The sequence below is a fragment of the Takifugu flavidus genome, chromosome 7 (genome assembly GCF_003711565.1).
Source record: "Takifugu flavidus isolate HTHZ2018 chromosome 7, ASM371156v2, whole genome shotgun sequence".
NCBI lineage: Eukaryota > Metazoa > Chordata > Actinopteri > Tetraodontiformes > Tetraodontidae > Takifugu > Takifugu flavidus.
The window spans coordinates 11464508-11484855 of record NC_079526.1 but is presented as its reverse complement, the minus strand read 5'-3'; the positions used below and the strand labels follow the sequence as shown (position 1 = coordinate 11484855).

The 20348-nt window shown below is 46.1% G+C and overlaps 1 protein-coding gene and 1 non-coding gene across 2 annotated transcripts; one reads left to right on the top strand and one right to left on the bottom strand.

Moving 5' to 3' along the window:
• The first annotated feature begins 4167 nt into the window (after positions 1–4167).
• On the top strand, positions 4168–4250 carry trnal-cag (transfer RNA leucine (anticodon CAG)). Its single transcript has one exon. It is a non-coding gene; the product is annotated as a tRNA-Leu (tRNA).
• A 1474-nt stretch (positions 4251–5724) lies between these two features.
• On the bottom strand, positions 5725–10475 carry LOC130528987 (N-acetyllactosaminide beta-1,3-N-acetylglucosaminyltransferase 3-like). The gene is made up of 2 exons (XM_057038867.1): positions 10344–10475; positions 5725–10005 (listed from the first exon to the last, which is right to left on the bottom strand). Exon 2 carries the CDS (start codon positions 10002–10004, stop codon positions 8853–8855), a length of 1152 nt encoding a protein of 383 aa, XP_056894847.1. The 5' UTR covers position 10005; positions 10344–10475; the 3' UTR covers positions 5725–8852.
• Positions 10476–20348: the final 9873 nt, after the last annotated feature.

Here is a 20348-nt window from a genome sequence, read left to right as displayed (position 1 = left end):
TTGCTACTGTTTCATGTTTGGGGGTCTGGCCCGGGGAACTACAGATAGAGATGGTTACGTCTCTACCGCCAGCAGCACCTGTACCTGCGTACATTGACAATATTAGACATTTAAAGTGCATGCTGAGGGGATCAATACCATATTGTGGGGTCCATGACAGGGAGGGGGGGGTTTCCCCATTCGATTCATCTTGGTTCATTTGGAAATATGCTAAAAATAGAACTCAGCGTCAAGTGTATTTCAATTCCTCTGTGGCAAACCATCAAAGGGAAGCGGAGCCTCGACGGCATCGAGAAGGTGTTGAGAAGTGAACAGCAGCAGCTGTAGTTTGAGATGTGATGGAAAATGAAGATAAACCGAGACTTAATGAAAGAAATGAAATGAGGAATGAAAGAAATGAAATGAGGAATCTCAACCTTCACAGATTCTCCCTGGTGTAAAGAAGCTCTCATGGATCTTTGCGGTTGGGGTTATTTTCATGTTGTGTTATATTCATGTTTTAGGGCAACCTCACAATTCTGTGATTTCAGGAGAATTTCAGGAGTTAACTTGACGTCTCTATTTATTGAGCGCCTTTTGAAGTAGCCTTGTTTCGGGCGACTGACTACCCTCGTCCTTCACCCGCCTCCTGCGCTCCTCCAACGCTGCTGCTGGACCGGCGGACTCACTCTCCTCCTCTTCTTTGTCTTGTTCTTCTCCTCGCTGCCACTTTAGAGGGTCACAATCAGCTGCCCGGTCGGAGTAAACTTCCTTGTTCTTTCACCATGTTGAAAAATCAATAGCCAGCAGACGTTTTCATTCAAAGTTAGCCACAAGATTAGGGGCATTTAGTCGACATCATGAGGCAGGAAGAGGATAAAGGGGTTGGAATTGTTGGAATTGTGAAAACAAATGCACCTGCTCATTATGTATGAAAGCCTGGATCCAGGATCAGGACATGAGCGTTACATGATTAAGAAATGCAATTATGTGGGAACCTTCCTGAACTCGTGTTCATGCTCATTCTCAGTTTTTGCCGATTTCTGAAAACAGCCTTCGGTTTAATTAGAGCCATGCTTCTTTCCTGCCAGTTCAGATTGTTATCAAACGCTTATTTTTCATAGCTTGGCATGACAAATGAGTGCCCTCTGTGAAACTCATTAAATATAGATTAATATCGTAGTCAATATTTCACTTATATTGTAGCATGCTTCTTATCACATCCAGATGGGTTAAAGGGTTCTAGAAAGACTGGGAAGTGATCAGATCCTGCACCGGGTGGATGTGGTGTCCAGGTTATTACCGATAGCCCATGTTTGCTGTCTCACTATTGATATTGTGCCCCGGTGCTTCACGTCATTTCCCACCTCTATAACTGCAGGACCTTAACTCGCACCTGAGGGCCGGATAAGGCCGCTCCGCTCCACTGCACTTTATAACAGCATATAAACGCTGGACAGAAACCCGTGTGTGTGTGTGTGTGTGTGTGAGTGTGAGTGAGTGAGTGAGTGAGTGTGACAGGAATAATGATGGAGACATGCGTCGTGCAACATTTGGCCATCATGCGGCAGAAATATGGAGATCAAATGAAAGTCCGATTAATAATAAACCTGACAGCATGTGGTACTGCAAACACGGCGGGGGTCCGAGGCGCGCGGTCAGGCTGCAGTCTCCTCAGGAGGCTTCAGACATAAGCTTGTGCTTAGCTCATCTATGGTGACAGGAGAGCGGCCAGGATAACGTCCCACGGGGGTTTATCTTTCAGCTGGCAACAAGTTAGCGGAGCCCAACTGATGCAATCAGGCTCGTTTCTTACAGAACCATGTCAAGACACCTGCTGCGGTGGTGGAGGAGATGGGAGTCGGTCTAAAGGGTCCAAACGCTGACATGCATCAAGCAGAGAAACCACCTCAGGAGCTGGCAGGAACTACCAAAATATGGTTAAGAGTGATTAAAAACAGGAGGGATTGTAGGGAACCATCATCTTTGAGGAACAGATGTGATCAGAATGATGGATTACTTTAACTGTTTGGTGAAATGGAAGAGTAGAAAAACAACAGGAGAATCCAGAGCTGCTCAGTAGTGAAAGTAAACAGGCCCCTGTGCAGGGGACTCAGGGGCCTGGGACCCAACAGCTGAGTAGCCTTGAGACTAGTCAGGGGGGCTAAACTGGAAAAAGGCTTACATTTTATGGAAGCATCAAGATTGGATCCAGATTTACCCTCTTTCAGAGGGATGGGTGCATCAGGGTAAGAAGAGGGGCAGCTGGAGTGATGCACCATCACGCCTGGTGCCTCCTGTACCAGCCTCTGGGGGCAGCCCTGATCTGGGGTTGCTGCAGTTGGTCAGGTCCAGCTTTAGAAGCTTCACCTGCCCAAAGCGTGACATCACCTACCTGAACATACTGAATGACCAGCTTAGTCCATCATTTTTGTTCTTCCCCCGACGGGGGACGATCACGCCAGAATTCACCGGGCTCAAATTGTGAAAGTGGTTCAGGGAGCATGAGCCATCTATTTCACACATGGATTGGCCACCACACAGTTGAGACCTCAACCCCATGGAGAACCTTTGGGATGTGCTGGAGAAGCCTGTGCAATGGTCCGACTCCCCCATCATCAATACCAGATCTGGTGACTTCGAGCAGCTTGTGGAAACAATGCTGCAGCGAATGTGTGTCGTGATCAAGGCTAAAGGCCATCCAATTAAATATCAAAGTGCGTGACCTTTTTAACATCTTTTTTTGGCCGCCAGAATAACAGAGACTTAATAGTGTTGTTAGAGCGAAACGGGCTAATTTTAGCCTGGTCTCCCGCATAATAACTTTCCTCCATGCTCTGAATAACGGGGTCATTTAAAAGTATGATAAGATTAAACAAAAAAAAAGCCCTCCAGTTCACCACCAGCAATTTTTGGGCTTTCCGTAATCTTCGTCAGAGTTCTTTGAGATTCTTTTGTCAAAGCTGAACCCGACTGCAGGACTCTCCCACTTGCTCTTTGCATCAGGCCGAAAAGGCGGAAACTTGCAGGAGTTTGGATGGTATTGGGACTGCAGGAACGAGCGCTGTGACGAGTGTGAGTCGGGATTATAATGAAAACACTCCTGATCACTCTGTGGGTGTCAACTTTGAGCTCAGGTCAGCAACTGGAAACAGAGAGGAGGCATACAAACACTCATTAACTTCTCCGTCATGTGGTGTACTTAAGCTGAGAAACTAGCAGCTCGTAATTACGCTGGTTTATTGGTGGGGGCTTCGCCTCCCCAAGACGGTCATGATTTGATATTATTGATGATTGAAGACACTCTTGACAGGCCAGGTGTTGGCCTCAGATCTTCTTTCATCTCTCCATCTTTCTTTTCTTTATTGTATATTAGCAATAGCGATGGCTGCTAGCATGATGCACTGGCAAAATGCTCTTATTTTTTTATTCTTTTAGAGATATTTAAGCGCTTCTTTGTGGAAATTATGTCACAGCTATAAAAAAAGGTGTGTGTTTCTTAAAACCTTTTGATTTTGTCCTTTGCGCCCCGGGGAAAAGCAATTATAGAACTACCATTTGGGCTTCAAATAAACTTCTCATCGGTTCTCTTTGTAACCAGATAAATGATCTGACAGCTTTTTTAAATGCGACTCTCCCAGTTGGTCATTTTATATCTCTTCATCATCGGCATACCGAACCGAGCTGGACGCTAATGTAAAACATCCTGTTTGAAATGTCAGATTAGAAGATTTCCTCCTCACTCTGGTGAACAAGCCGCTTTATTGCTCCTGTAATCATCCGCTCAGATTCTGAGAAGTAATTTTGTTTCATTTTGCCAATGTCTGCTCGCACAAAGGTCACCCAGAGAGGATTTTATTTGTTGTACACTGTTCGGATGGGAGTGAAGTATCCTCTTGATTAGTCTCATAATTCTGTTATCAGCATTCCTAAAGGTTACGTGAGAGCTGCTTTAAGCCTGCACCTGTCGGCCATACGGCTGATCCACCCTTCAGTCGGACCGCAGAAAGGAAGGAAGACCAACACCGATCATGAAGTTTAGATGGGAGCATAGCAAAGGTTCTGGGTTTTATTTTGGACGTTTCTGTGTGGGAATTGCATGTCCTGAAAAGTCAGCATGCTAACTTAAATGGCTGATATGGCAAAGAATACCGAGCATTTTCACACCCTGGGTCAAAGGTCGCATGCGTCAGAATGGCCGAGCGGTCCAAGGTGCTGCGTCCAGGTTGCAGTCTCCTCTGGAGGCGTGGGTTCGAATCCCACTTCTGACAGCCTCTTTAGGCCTCATTTTAGCTCAGCCTGATGGCAACGGTGGCAGGGAATAGTTCCTGATGTCCAAGAGTCCAGAACCAGCTGTGGTAGAACCTGGCAAAGCTCCTCCAGCTGGTGCTTTGTGAAGGCGGAGTAAGAGCCGTACTTAACCTTTGACATCCGTCTATGCAACCCACTCACTTTATATCCAATATAATATATGTAATGAAGTATTTTTAACAAAACCGATTAGCTAATGACGCAGCAGAGAACTCTCCACGAGTGGTTCTGCTCTTCAGTCGATCAGTAAATCAGGAAATAAAAGGATTAAGCCAATATTGACCAAATTGAGCGGCAAGCAGCATGAAAATCAGGGTGAATAACCGATGAAAGAAACATCCCTCATCTAATGAACAGCGACTCCTGTTTCATGTATTTTTCATCTAAGCATTATTTTACCTTCACTGTCATCACACGGAGTTAATGAGCAACTTCCAACCAACAATAAGCTAACGCTGCGCAACCTTCCAAGCCACAAAAGACATATTGCCTGTCAGCACCCAATTAAAGCCGAAGGGGGCGAATTAACATGAATGCCAAGAAACTCCAATTAACACTGACTGGCGCAGCGGCAAGCTCATCATTGTTTTAAAATTAGAATTAATCAACACGGCAGAGGGTGCAAAGTCAAAGGTCTGATTACCAAACATCGCAGCTTAGGAGAAGATTGGGAAATGATTAAAAAAGAGATATTCCTGAGCCTTTAAATAAGGCAGCTTGTTAGAAATAAAGCTAACTCCCTGCAGGTGATGCATAATAATCCACAAGCGTGGGTGTTAGACCTCAGAAGAGGAGGAAACCAGCTCTTAGGGCAGCACAGGAATGAGCCTCTAATCATGTTTTCCATCTAAACTAATTCCAAACGTCTGACGCCGACCATCGGTATTCCGGATGGATCATTCCCCTCCACCTTCATCCTTTCTCCTCTCTATTATCTGGGCTCTTGTAGCTTCACTTTATCCTCAACTGTACCTTCAACCGTTTCTCTTGCTCCCTCCTCCACTTACCCCCCCATCCCCCCCACGTCGGCCCCTCTAGTGGCAGGAGGAATTAACACACGCCACTTTGACCCCGTCAGGATGCTCAGCCTTGGCCCGCCGCCACGGCCCAGAAATCTGACGCGCCGGAGATTGAGAGGGGTCGCCGAGGACGCTGGGAAATTAGGCCCCCGCCAACGAGAGCAGCGCCAGCGACTCTGGCGAGACGACTGTTGTTTTAGGAGTCTGCAGCCCCGAGGCGGCAAACAGCGGCGCGTTCGGAATATGGCGGCGTTCTGTTCATCAAAGCGGGAGCGGCTTCCCGAGGATCATTTTAGAAAGTAATATTGATGATGTGTGATTTTCCCAAGCAGCCGAGCTGCTGAGCAACGATGTTGAAGTGGCCGAGAATTTATGTGAGAGGCGGCCGGAATAATTACGGAGCTGGGAACGCCGCTACGTTTATGAATGTTTAATTCACGCGACAGAGTGTGTTTTTAATACATCTGCACCAATAATTGACTGTGTAGTTTAAACAAACCCAGAGAGGGTTCAAGGGGGGGTTCTGAGTCCTTCTCCTGATGTCATCCTTCCTCAGTGACAGCTTCTAAAAACCGGAGCTGCTTTTCCGGACCAGAATTCCTCACAGGAAGTGCAGTAAATCAGGACCTGCTGTAGAATGGTCGGAATAAACCGGTCCACTTCCTCAGACCTGTTTCTCCTCTTCACGTGACAGATCCCCCCCCCACCCCCAGGTGACACTGAGTGGTCCCAGTGGTTGATGGACTGGCGAGCCGGACCGTTGCCTTGGCTGCAAACCTTCGGTGCAGGACTTTCACACATGGACCAGAGTTCTGCATGGACCACGGACCCGTAGAGGACGGACTGGTGGAGCAGATCCCACACCAAAGCCTCAGCTGTGTGGACGTGACGGCTCCAGGTCCATCAGTCACAGCCCCCTCCGGGGTTTCCAATGCATGGAAAAAGTCCACAAAACTGAAATGAATCGGTGACACCAACAGTAACGTATAAAGTTAAACTACACTTAAACTAGTTAAACTAAGCTAAGTTAAACTACAATCATGACTCAGCAACATTAAAATCATCAGTCTGTTGGCTTAAAGGGGAAGATTGAAAAATGATGCTTATTTCTCCTGGAATTTTTTTTTTTTGCTGTCTGACCGACTCATCCTCATGCTCAGTAATGCCTGAACCTACTCTAGGGTCCGTCTCTCATTCTCTTACACACACACGCGCACACACACACACACACACACTGAAACCATACCCTTGCTCCTCGTTGCCTCCTCAATTATTCACTTTCCTACAACTCTGGAAACATTTTTTATTCATCTTCTGGAAGAGGAAAAAAACAGCTCCTGATATCTGCACACACACACACACACACACACACACACACACTCTACTGTGTAACAGAGACATTATAATGAGCATTCGATGCTTTTATTTTGAAAGGACACGTAGATTCCCACTGAAACCACATCGGACACCCTGCATTTGTATTTTATCGGTGTCTTCCTGTGATCAGGAATAATGGGTGGGATGAGCTGAAACAGCAGTAATAAAACACTGCGGTTCATCATCTGCACACATGAACGCACGCTGATCCCCCCCCTCCCCCACAGACCCCTGATAAGGGACAGGTGAAGTTTCAGGCGCACATTCTGGTGGTGTTTTGCAATTAAAGCGGGCCCCGCGGCTATCTTTCCGCTGACTGCACGAGCCAAATATCAGGGCACGGTGTGCTGCTGCTTTGCTCCCCTAGTGGAACTAATTAGATGCTCCCGAAGGACAGCCCTGTCATCACATTGTTCTACCCACAATGCAGCCTGGGTGGCTCCGGGAAACATCCGCTAAAATAAGTAAATGATACGTTTAAAAAATGGTCACTTTCCCACCAACTTGCTAGCGCACCGTGACGGAGCAGCGCTAATGTCAACAATCGCTTTAAACCAGGGGTCACCGACCTTTTTGACTGGAGCTACGTCATGGGTACCGAGTCGTGTGAAGGGCTACCGCTTGACACACTCCCCTAAAATAACAAATTGTGTGTGTGTGTGTGTGTGTGTGTGTGTGTATCAATAACTTAGAGTGGGTAACAGAAAAGATCAATATTCAACACTTTATTATTATTAATCTCAGCAATTGTTAAGATGATCACCAGACCCTTTCAACCATAAGAAACTAAACCATTTTAACAATTCATAAACTATGTTCAACCATGTTTTAAAAAGTTATGCAACATTTTTTTAAAAATTATTGAATAAATCTTAACTGAACAAATCTACTGCAATTCTGCTCAAAATCTGTTACATTTTATAAAAACACTTTTTAGCTCCTGGGCTTCTCTGACTGTAGAATGCTTCCTGGTGGGTAGTTAGCATTAGCATTGTAGCTTTGATGACGCGTAGTGAAGCGTTGCTCCACATTGTGCTGCTTCGCTGTCATCACAGTCAAATGCAACATACTCAGTAGTAAAAAATTACTCTTCCTCCCATTCACTTTGAAAATGATAAATTTACTGTCTTCTTTTTGCCATGTTTTTGGGGAAGAAAATTGCCCTCCACCCACCATCTTCACTGCCCGCTATTCTCCACAAGCGCAAAGGTTCTTTCATGCGCACAATACTGACCTTTGAACTAGGTCAGAATTCACCTTCACTTTATTTCTATTTTTATTTATTTTTAAGACATTGTCATTTTGAAATCTATATAAATGCAGGTGTGATTTAAAAAAATAGCGGTAGAAAAGATTTTCTTAGACGCACCTCACCTGCGAGTTTTGCTATTTTTAGAACAGGCTTGCGGGCGACTTGGTGCCCACGGGCACTGTGTTGGTGACCCCTGCCCTGACCAGTGTTGAGGGCTGATTTCTGTACAGCTGCAATGATGCTACAGTATCCTGGGAATATTTCTGGAAATGTTTTACTACACTTTTACACGCTGATTAAACCTCCATCAATCTTTTTTTAGACTGTAAATAAACCCAAGCACATGAAGACACGACAAGAAGAACTAGAAAGAATTATTTCAAAAGAAAGAATGATAAAGAATTAGTAATGCGATTACTGAAATGATTACTAAATGCTGCTGGCGGTAAGACGGGAGCAGCATGCCACAAACCTGTTCATCAGAACAGAATGTTCTACGCCAAGACCTGTTGAACCATTATCATAAAGATTCACCTTCACATAAGGATTGTGGATTTCTGCGCATTTTAGAACAAATCATTTGGTTCCTTCTGCAGTCGTTTATCGTCATTCACAATCAACAGGGATTTCACGCATTCAGCAGTGTTTTTAAATAACCTTTTAGTTTTTAAACCTGCATTTAGTTAGAAAAAATGGTGATAATTACAATTCTACGCCACATATACTTATGACAAGACCTGCGTGCATCATAATGAAATATTCTTACCAGGACAGCCAAGTGATTCTTAAATTAAGCTCCTCTTCCCGATGTAACAATAAATAAACGAGCATCTTGTCCAATAGAATCTCCGTAGAAAATACTTGAACATTGTAGGGAGAGCAGTTGCTGATTGTATGAAGCTCACAGTTTGAGTTCAGATGCGCTCAGGGATTTTGTTGAAGGAGTCACATTTCAGATCAGGGTCGTTGACTCTGCTCCACATGAGATACAGCTGAGCTGGGAGGAACCTGTGCACCAGTAACACTTCCGTGTAAAAGCAGGGGTGGTAGGCGTCGAGTTTTTTGGAGGGAATGTCTTGTCCGAAGGGCTTCACGCCTATATGAGACTCAGGGTTCAGTCCGGCTTTGGCCAGACACATCCCCATGTAGACATCATCGATGGGAAGGATGGTGATGGATTGAGACATTTTGTATATGACTGAAGCTGTGTACCCAGACAGGAGGAACCCCCCTCCGCTACAGTAGGGCTGGTAGGAGTCTGCCGCGAATATCTCAACTGGAACATAATATTTGCTCCAGTTGTCTCTGACGGGCGGCATGCCAATATTGACGCTGCCTATAAAGAGGTGTTTCCTTCCATCGTTCCCTTTCAGGTTCTGCAGGTATTCCACCATGTTGTCCGTGTGGGCAAAGACGTCATCGTCTCCGTTGAGCAGAAAGCGCACGTCAGGGCAGCTCCGTTCCATCCACTCCAGGAAGAGGATCTGCTTCAGGGTCAGGTTGTAGAAGCTGTCGGTGAAGTCCCACTGGAGGATGTCATTGTACTCGCGGTTCTCCGCCAGCAGGAGCTTGTTCAGCCTCTTCTTCTCATGACCTTCCGCTGTGGTTCCTGATATGAAGATCCTCCGGATCCACAGCCCGTTGTGCTGCCTCTCCATGGCCCAGGTCTTACGCAGCACCTCCCTGCGGTCGTAGTTCAGTGGAGAGCTCTTGACCACCAGCAGAAGGAAGACGTCCGCTGATTTTCCAGCTCCTCCACATTTGTCAGGAACGTCGAGCAGCATGGGGAAATGCCGACAGTGCCGATAATACATGAAAGTTTGGAAGATCGGAGGAAAAGTGTTGAATCCTGTCATGTTGGCCACAGCCAGATTTTGTTGGCATTTTGGCCAACTATAGTGATAAACGTCCTCAGTGGCGGTTTGCTCCTGTCTAACCTGCTCTTCATGGTCACGCTTGACACCACTGCTTTGGAAATTGAAAACGTAGCTCCCAAGATAAAAAACCAGCAGAACGAGAGCTCCCAACTTGACAATCAATGTCCTGAATCGCTTGGATCTGTACATCCTGCAGAACGGTAAACAGGTGTTAACAGAGTCTCCCATGTCCAAAAGACTAGTTATCTGTCGTTAGTCTCAAGGCTTCTGTGATACATTTTGTGCCTTTTCTAAAGAAAATTGCTAATTGCTTCTTAAAATTACGTAGATTGATTAAAATTATTACTGCTTTTTCCTCTTCCACTGACGTTGGTACTTTACTGAGTCTGAGGAAACTTGCCCAGATGACGATTTGGCTGCTCTGCTGCCTTAAATGTATAAATCCCAAACTGGTGTCGCTCCATTATGTGTAAAATGGAAGCATGTAAAATAAATATAACATTAATGTAAAATGAGAGCTGCACCAACCTTTAATCTGGTGAGGATCTGAAGGATCCAGAGATCAGTGCGCTAACGAGCTGATTCCAGAAGAATAAGCAGGGTTGACGTGGCTGAGAGAGATGCGTTAAAACATTTTTTTGCCACTCCCACAGTGGCTCATCCATCACTGGGACCTGAAATGTCTTTGCTTTTTCCTGATCGTTGTTATTATTATTAGTAGTATTAGTAGTATTGGCGTGTTTAATTAAATAATATCAGTTGTTTTAAAAATCTGACTTGGATCCGTAAAATATTGCGTCATTCGTCTTCATTTCATTTTGATTTAGCTTAACTATATAAATGTAGTTTGATCCCGGATGGATGTTGGAGTCGTAAACACACACACACACACACACACACACACACACACAGGGTTGACTTCAGGCAGCAGTAAATGAGATTAGAAAGTACTTTTTCTGGTATCTCTCTCTTTCTCTCTCTTTTTCTCTCTTTCTGGTATCTCTCTCTTCCTCTCTTTCTCTTTCTAAAAACATGCGAGTGCATGCGAGGGCATGTTTTTATGAGAGAGAAAGAGAGACTCTCGATATCTTAACGGCATGACCGCTGATTAAATATAAACTGGAGGAACAATGTGTAGAATAAAACAGCGTTTCAACAGATGGAAACCAGTTCGAGTTTGATTTTTATCTGCCTGACATATCTGTTCCAGTGCAAACAGGAACATGCTTTGTTGCTTTGGTCTCGCCTTTTAAGGTTTCCTTCTGTTGCTTTTGCTGGTGTATATCAGACCCTTGTGAGTTGCTGTCCATGATGTGCCATTCTAATATTGGGGTGTGTTTTTTTTTAATGTTTCTCCAGAACTGTCATTCTTTAGTACGAAACTGAAGCTTCACAAATGCGTTCTTCACAGTTTCTGCTTGTGAATAGTCCTCTCTGGTGTAAAGTGACTAAAACGTAACAGCAACAGCACATTTTATTCTCCCCACCTTCATCACCGTGTTACCACAGTTCTCCACAGTCTGGACTAGATGATTTAGTCAATGTAGTCACATAAAAAGAGACCAGAAACACTCTTATAACATGTGGGAAAGAATATTAGAAAGGGTGGCAAACAGACCACTTTATCCCTTTTGGGGCCACAAGGAGAGTGCTCATATGAGTGAAGGCAGGGTAAACCCCAGGATGAGGCCACAGCTCATCACAGGGCTCTATGTGGGCATTGGTGGAATCCCTTGCTCAAGGGTACCAAGATGGTTCACCTCCCCTTCCTACCAGAACTTTTAGCCACATTGGGGGTTGAACCAAGGACTCTGAGCTTCAGCCCAGTCCCCCACGGTCTGAGCAACCGCCAGCATGGGAAAAGGAAATGTTTCTGAACTGACATTCCAAAGTAATGGAAATGGAAATAATCCATTTTTATTGTAGCTCGACTATTTTGGAAAGTCCTTTCAGGAAGCAGGAATATGCTTTTACCGGTTTAATGTAGCCACTGAATCTTGAACAGGTAAAGTTATTTAACTAGGGACTGTATCAGGCACTGATGTGCTCCTTCAGGCCTCTCAGAGTGTGGGACACAAGATTCTCTGGGGTTTGGAGCAAAGCAGTTCATCGCCTGCAGGAAAGCATGGGGGTGGGGGGGCAGCATCACACTGGGAGTGATTTTAAGCAGCTGGAACAGTGAGACTTTGCTAATGGGTGTTGATTCATCAGAGTTACTCTTTTTTTAAATTTGTTTATTAAGCACAAGTTTGCACAGCATTTTGAGTGAAGAGTGTCCATCACAGAAGCGTCCCTGAGGAAATTTATGAGGGTGTGATGACACCCAGGTTGAAAGGTTGCTTTTAGAGGACAGGACAGAATCAGGACAGAATAGTGTCCCCACCAGTTCAACCCCTAGATCCGGTTCAGTTAGATGAGCTTAAGGGGAGGAGTTTTGACATTACAAACAATCCAAACTGACTGGATTCCACAATATACCCTGACCCAGGGGTCACCAACCTTTTTGACTGGAGCTACGTCATGGGTACCGAGTCGTGTGAAGGGCTACCGCTTGACACACTCCTCTAAAATAACAAATTGTGTGTATGTGTGTATCAATAACTTGGGTAACAGAGTGGGTAACAGAAAAGATCAATATTCAACACTTTATTATTATTAATCTCAGCAATTGTTAAGATGATCACCAGACCCTTTCAACCATAAGAAACTAAACCATTTTAACAATTCATAAACTATGTTCAACCATGTTTTAAAAAGTTATGCAACATTTTAAAAAAAGTAACTTTCATATTGAATAAATCTTAACTGAACAAATCTACTGCAATTCTGCTCAAAATCTGTTACATTTTATAAAAACACTTTTTAGCTCCTGGGCTTCTCTGACTGTAGAATGCTTCCTGGTGGGTAGTTAGCATTAGCATTGTAGCTTTGATGACGCGTACTGAAGCGTCGCTCCACATTGTGCTGCTTCGCTGTCATCACAGTCGCCCCACAAATGCAACATACTCAGTAGTAAAAAATTACTCTTCCTCCCATTCACTTTGAAAATGATAAATTTACTGTCTTCTTTTTGCCATGTTTTTGGGGAAGAAAATTGCCCTCCACCCACCATCTTCACTGCCCGCTAGTTTATTCATGCGCACAATACTGACCTTTGAACTAGGTCAGAGTTCACCTTCACTTCATTATATATTTTTTTATTTTTAAGATTGTCATGTAAATGCAGGTGTGATTTATAAAAAATAGCGGTAGAAAAAAAATTCTTAGACGCACCTCACCTGCGAGTTTTGCTATTTTTAGAACAGGCTTGTGGGCGACTCATGTGGTCATTGCGGGCGACTTGGTGCCCACGGGCACTGTGTTGGTGACCCCTGCTTTAAACAGTTTACTGAAGCTCGCAGGGGCCAGAATTGTTGAGGGGGATGGGGGGGGGGGGATCTGGATCTTTGTCTAATTGCATTTTCCCGACTCCTTCATTGCAAATGTCAGCGTGTGGGTCGCCGGAATAGCAAACATTGTATTAAGGCCGCGCACGTCATGACATTAAGTGGCAGATTAAGAGTTAGCCGTGCACCCTCGTAACTATTTCCAAGACAGACAGAAAACAAATCCAATAAAGCCTTCTGGGTGCCCTGATTAAATGGACCTAATGTATGCACGGACTAGCATGCTGCTTTTTGTTTGTTTCAAGTCGACTGTTCTCTAAATGCTAATTAAGCGGCTGAAAGATTACTGAGATGCTAATAAGTGATAAACGACGATGAGATGGGGAAAAAAGAATATTTATCATTTTCGCATGAATTCAAGGCCTCATCACGAACTCTTTCGGGAGGTTTATGAGCAGTTCATTATTTTAAGAGTTTCCCATTAGCCATCCCATAATTGGATGCTCCTGTACCAAAGGCAGGCGGCCACACTTATGTTTGCTGAAACAAAGCAGCATCGAAAAGCGAGTGCGCAGACAATGGCACCATTATTCCCAGAGTGAACGGTATTAGCCGGGCCTGGAGAGGAATTTGTGCTTCTGAGAGAAGTCTGGGCCCGACCTATTGTTGGATGGGTTCCTCACTGTGTTCTCATGAAGAAAAGGAGAAAAAACAACCTTCAATTTCATCTCCTCATTAGCAGCATTGCGCAATTTCCCCCTTTAAGTTACTGAGCTTCCAGTTGTTCCAGCTGTAAAACTGTTAACGACAGCGAAGGAGAGAATGTTGGTTAGCTTAACGGCAAGTTAGCAGCCGCTAATGAATCGTGAGGCGTTCGCTTGGTAGCATCTATCCAACCCTCGTCTGGGGTCATTTCAAATAATCCCTTTAATAACCACAAAAAGTAGCGTTCAGAAGGTGGCAAGGCGAGGAGGGAGCATCGGCGTGATGCTTCCCTGCACCGACACAGAAGGTGGAGCCTCTCCGAGGGAGGTGGAGCCTCTCCGAGGGAGGTGGAGCCTCTCCGAGGGAGGTGGGCTCATGTCCTGTCTCCAGGAGACCCTGCTGCTCCTGCACCACTGTGCCCCCCCTGCTGGTTACGGTGAGTTCAGTGTCATCAGGATAGGCCAGAGCAGGACCACAGAAGCCAGCAGGGGTCAAAGTTCGCAGCAAGCCTCCACCATGAAGTCATCACTAAATTAAAATGCATTAATTGTTTCAAAAAGATGAATGGAAGCCTCTTTGACCTCATTCTTTTGATGAGCTTGAACTGAACTTAACTTCCACGACTTAAAAACTTAACTTATTTTTGAAGGTAAATGAAATGAAATGTTTAAAAGGGCTTATGTTAAACTGGTTCAGAGAAGAAACGCCGTTGCTGAGAGTGAATTCTTTAAATGAAAGCGCCGCTGCGTTGAAGCAACTGAGGCGAAAGAGACGGAGATAAGGGCCGTTCTCTGACGCCACCGCGGGTGAAGGGAAGCTAACGAGTCACCACAAACAGAGGAGAACAAATGAAACTCTGGTTTAATTAAGCGTCACAACCGGCTGGAGCCTCGCAGGTCCAGACGTGTGACCATCACCTGACACTGTGTTCAAGGTCACTGCAAGGTCACTGTATTCCTTATTTAAAAATAACCAAACGTGAGGGGTTTTACTGGTCAATGACATTTTTTTATTTATTTTATTAATGGAAACTATTATGACCAGAACCGGTTTCATGTGTTCTGGTTAGTGGACCTCTGGAACTGTTTAAAGTAACGTTTGGTAAAGCAAAACAAGCTATTTTTAATGGCCTGCTTCACTTTTGTAAAGGGGTGAAGCCACCAGATTAGTCACATGACCCGCACCTGATGACCTCACCAGGATGTGAAGAATATGTCCCAGAGAGTTGAGTTAAGCTCACCCATTAGGGTGGGTTTAGGGCAGTTAACGGTTTCTTATGGCTTCTGTTGCTTGGAAAACAGCAGCGAAGTGTGTGTTGTTGTGGTATCTGAGTCGTGCCCGCCATCACAGACCCCTCTGGACACCCCCACCGTCGGCGTGGCGCTGAACAGCTAGCGCGCGCACTCTGACCTTTTCACGCCGCGTTTACGATCGACTGCTTCAAAAGCTCGATGCACGTCCAACAGATTAACATTTCATTAACGGGACAAGTACGTTTAGCAGCACGTTAATGATCGGACGTGTGAGGTTAGGACCCTGGTTTCCCGCCTGACCCGTCACCATGGCGACGACAGGAAGTGCAGACTGCACGAAGCTCAATCATCAAATCACTGGCTCGGGTTTTAAGGTGTCGACTTTTGCCTATTTAGAGCCCAAAACCAGGTGAATAAACCCGAAGGAGCCACAGATCACGATGCACTGATCATGTGACTGACGATGGCGATAGCATTCAAGCTAGAGCTAATCCAAGACTCGTGAAGATTAAGGAGTGAAACGTTCGTGTGACCTGGCAGGAACATGGTCCTTTGCTCCAGTACCAATCTGGGTCCTCAGTCGTCCCGTGTGTGGGTTCCATCCTGGCGGTCCCAGCGACCACGGCGGGTTAATTCGCCGTCATCACGCACGACCACAGCTCTGACTCAGGATCTGAATCCCCCAGACGCCGCGTGTAGGCCGCCCGCCATTCACCGCCGCAGCGAGTTTAACAGCGAGCAGATTTTTCAGCGGACAGCGGCGCACGTAAGCGTCTGCTTTTCCCTCTGTAGGTGGGAGGAAGCGCCAACGCGTCATCCATCTTTATTTATCCGCGCGCACGCCATACGGAAGTGCTGTGAATTCACAAGGCAAATATACCGCGCGCGTAAATTCCATTACATTTACATCCATCTTAGGAACGGCTGAAAAGTGCCTCAGACGTCAGAGGCAGCGTGATGGATGCGTGTTCTTCCCTGATAGTGATTGAAAACCTTTGCGGTGTTATCACGAAGGACAACACGCTGATGACGGACGATAACGCCGCCGCGCCGCGCCGATGCTAGCCCCGGTGAGTCAGCGGCTCCTGGCAGAGACCATCATCTGCAGCTCGGAGACATCCTGTCCCAGCCAACGTCGCCGGAGTTTGACTGGAGAATGTCAAGAGCAGCCTTGTCCAATTAAAGAACACTCCTGCGCCTCTGTTAATGCTCATTCCAGGCGCTGGCTGTCTGAAAAGGCCGACAAATTACATTTTGAGGTCTCTGATTTCCTCTTTTTTTCTCTTCAGCCGCTCTTTCTCTCATTCTGCGACACTCCTCTTCCCATCTGTCCCCCTCTCCTCGTGTCTCATTATTTCAAATGAAATGCGGAATGTGCATCGCATATGAATGAATTACAGGGCTTATTTAAAGGGGGGGGGGCTGATTAGCGAGATCATTAGCGGAGGTGATCGGAGTCGGTCTGGGAGCAGCTTTTAAAGGTGACCACGCGGGAAAAGGAAGCAGTGTCATCAGCTCAGATGCTCAATAATTCACCACTTTCTTTTCAAAGTCCAATTTCCTTTTTTTTGTCCTGGCTTCCTGCCTATCCTCCATCTGGTGGCTCCTCCACCTAATGAATACTATACATCTTATACGGTGTGAAAGTCACATTGTTCCACAGTCTTCTGGATATTGCTCCAACAGATGTCTTTTTCTGTTTGATTTCAGGTGCGTGCGACTCACTCGTGAATACTGATGCCGCGCCGCTTGTTCCGTGAACGCAGAAGGTTGTTTTGGGTCGGGGAGTATGAATAATGCTCGGAGCAGACGCTGACCTGCCGGTCACCGTGACGTATCGAGTGATTTGTGTTGGATGTTTAGGCCTGATGAGAGAGAGAGAGAGACAGCCATAGTTGGTGAGAGAGAGAGACAGCCATCGGTGGTGAGAGAGAGAGAGACAGCCATCGGTGGTGAGAGAGAGAGACAGCCATAGATGGTGAGAGAGAGACAGCCATAGATGGTGAGAGAGAGAGACAGTCATAAATGGTGAGAGAGAGAGACATCGGAGGTGAGAGAGAGAGACAGCCATAGATGATGAGAGAGAGAGACAGCCATAGATAATGAGAGAGAGAGACAGCCATAGATGGTGAGAGAGAGAGACAGCCATCGGTGGTGAGAGAGAGAGAGACAGCCATAGATGGCGAGAGAGAGAGAGAGTCATAGATGGTGAGAGAGAGACAGCCATCAGTGGTGAGAGAGAGACAGCCATCAGTGGTGAGAGAGAGACGGCCAGGTATGATCTTGTAGGTGTGACCAGTCCAAATCTGTGTTTGGACGGTGCATTTGTGGCTAGTTTGCAAAGGTTTGATACTTAGAGCACAAAGGTTGTGACAATGAAGGAGTTGAGGCATCACCAGCTCGTCAGGATGGAGAGGATGGAGGTACTTCTGATGAAGCCGGGCCAGACTCAGCACATCAGATCTGCCTTCATATGGCACCAACGAGACAAAAGAAAGAGGCTCTGAAATAAACCAGGTCAGGTCTGTCAGCTGCAGCCTAGAAACGGCCGAAGGCTCCAATCTTTAGTATGAAAACGGCGTCTCCTCCACCGATAGAATAATATTTAGAGACGCATAAAGCAGCCGAGCTCTGGAATCACGCTCACGCTGTTCTGCTTCAGCGGCGTCCTCCTGCCGCTCAGCATTTCAAATGCTCGGCCGGAGTTTTTATCTGATTGCTGTTTGACTCCCACTGTTGTCCAATAACCTTCTGCTCATCATTTCAAAGCCCCCCCCACCCCCCCTAAAATAGTAATAATAAGAGGCTCCACTGGGTTTGCAGGGTCCCCCAAAGCCATTTCAATGTGGTTCCTCCTTGTTTTTACCACAATTGTGGCTACAGCATCCCCATCGTAGCGCTGCTAGCAGCTCAAGCTAATTATCCAATTGCCACTTCCTTTTATATGTAAATAAATGAATTTCAAGTGTGTATTCTAATATGTCCTCACTGGGATAACATTTGAAAAACAGAGATTTGGAAGGACTCACCCTTGCGTTTTTACAGCTATTTATCCTCCAAAGTGGGAATAAACATACTGATCCATTTGGATTTCATTGCAGAGCTTTATTACTTCAGACAAAACAGATACGTAATTGCGTTACAGTACGGAAAACCCCGTATATTTACCCGTGCGCAGGTGATCTTCCAAAGCTGCGAGGAGCTCATTAGTATGCAGAGCTGAGATCTGACCCGGCAGGTGATCAAAAGATCAGAAGACTTTTTAAAGACGTCGGAATGAAACAGAAAGTGTAGAATTAAGCCTTTAATCGCTCATTTGCTAGTGTGCGCTCCGACATCAGTGGGAGGCAGAAGTGGGCCTCCCTTCATATCACGCAGACCCAGAGCGCTCGCATGGCTGCGTTCTGCCGGGGTCAAGTACAGCAGAACGGGAGGACGCTGCCTCGCTGCTCATCGTTAAATAACAGATCATTAGGAGCCGCTCGCGCTGCTCGGAGGAGGATTAATCTCACCCAACCCAGATTCCAGAGGTGCGGGTGACGCTGTCGCCCCGTAAAGGTTCCAGGTACAGTTCTTCTGTACTGAGTTTGCAGGATGAGGCTTTCCCGGAGTCACTTCTCCTAAATATCAAGCGTAAGCGGTTCCTGCAGAGGGAATCCTCGGGAGAGAGCGGGGGTTAATGGCCTGTGACATTTGTTGGTTAAATCTGAATCCCAGCGCTTCTGTGGATTCCCCATTATCACACACAGAGGAGGAACCTGTCAGGAACAAAAGGGTTCCTTCCCGCTTTAGACAGGAACTAATGAGAAGATGGATGAGAAGATGCAGGATTGGAGTCTGTTTGAATTCTTTCAGCGGTACAAGCAGGCGGGATGGAAGTCCCCCCCCCCCCCCCCCCAGTCTCTTCATCGAGGTTTTCAAACCCCTTTACAGTCGCCGAACTACGACTTTCTATATTGTGCTCTTCCGACAGCTTCAGCCGGAACCGCGTGAGCGGAACGTGAGCAGGTCTGCACATGGTCAGGAAACCAGCCGCTGTCAGCAATTATTCCTGACGGTTCCCCGGCCCGCGGGCGCGGGAAGAAGATGGCATCGCTTTACAAAACGGTCACGTTGGGGATTCTTTCGTCCCGTCATTAAACCCAGATACGTTTGAAAAATGAAAGTCATCGTTAATTAACATTCCTGTTGAGTTATTACGGCTTCAGTGCATCAGGTATGCGTGAGAAACACCCCCTGGCTGCAAGCTAGCATGCTAATTAATTATCCGTTTTACATACGCTCAGCCCGTCGATGCAAAGCTAAATGTCAAGCAGAGGGATGAACCGTTTGTTCTGTATGAGAAGGTGGAGGTTCCTGGCTCATGCTCGGACACCAGCGTCCTCACATTTTGGTCACAAGGAGTTTTTAACCGCTATTAAATGTGTTGATTGACAGGAGCTGCGGAAGATTGAGGAGAGGAGGAATAATCTGGTGCAGAGCTAAGACTGTGGCGCGGCGCTCGTATCGGCTGGAGAGGCGGCGTCTTGAAAGAGCAGCAGCTGAAGGCCCGCAATGTAAAGTTATGGATTACTTTTTTCAAATCAGCTTTAAAAAGTGAAAGGTCTAATTCTGGCAGTGCTTCAAGGTGTAGGAAGCAAGCGAAGCTTAAAACTCGTGAGTCACGCGCCGCAGATTCTTGGGGGGACTGTCGCTGGGCGCCGAGCAGCAAAAAAAGGAGGAGAAAAACTTTTTTCTTGGCGGTTCTGTTTCAAAGAAGGAAAAAGCAAACTTCCGCTTCTATTTTAGCTGCTTGTTGAATTCTTTCAGCTGACAATTTAAATTCTGAGCCCTTGTTTTTTCCCCCCTTTTCGCGATAGTTTCTGGGCTTTGATTTGAGAACAGCAGAGAGGAAACGAACTGAAACTTGATGTGAGAGCAGAATTAGCAGCAGCACATTTGCAGGTTCATTAAACCAACGAGAAAAACTCTAAACTGTTATGAAAACGGGATCTGTATCCTGGACCTGGAGGTGGTGTGCATCTGCTCTAGACTAGTCTAGAGGAATTCAGCACTGGCGCTCGCTCTTAAATGTTGCACCGTTCGGAACTCCAATTAGCACAGCTAGCACAGCTAGTGTCAGCTGACAAGGCATTAGCGTGACTGGAGCCCGGACAGGAACCCCCTGTCGGATGAGACAAAGCTTTACA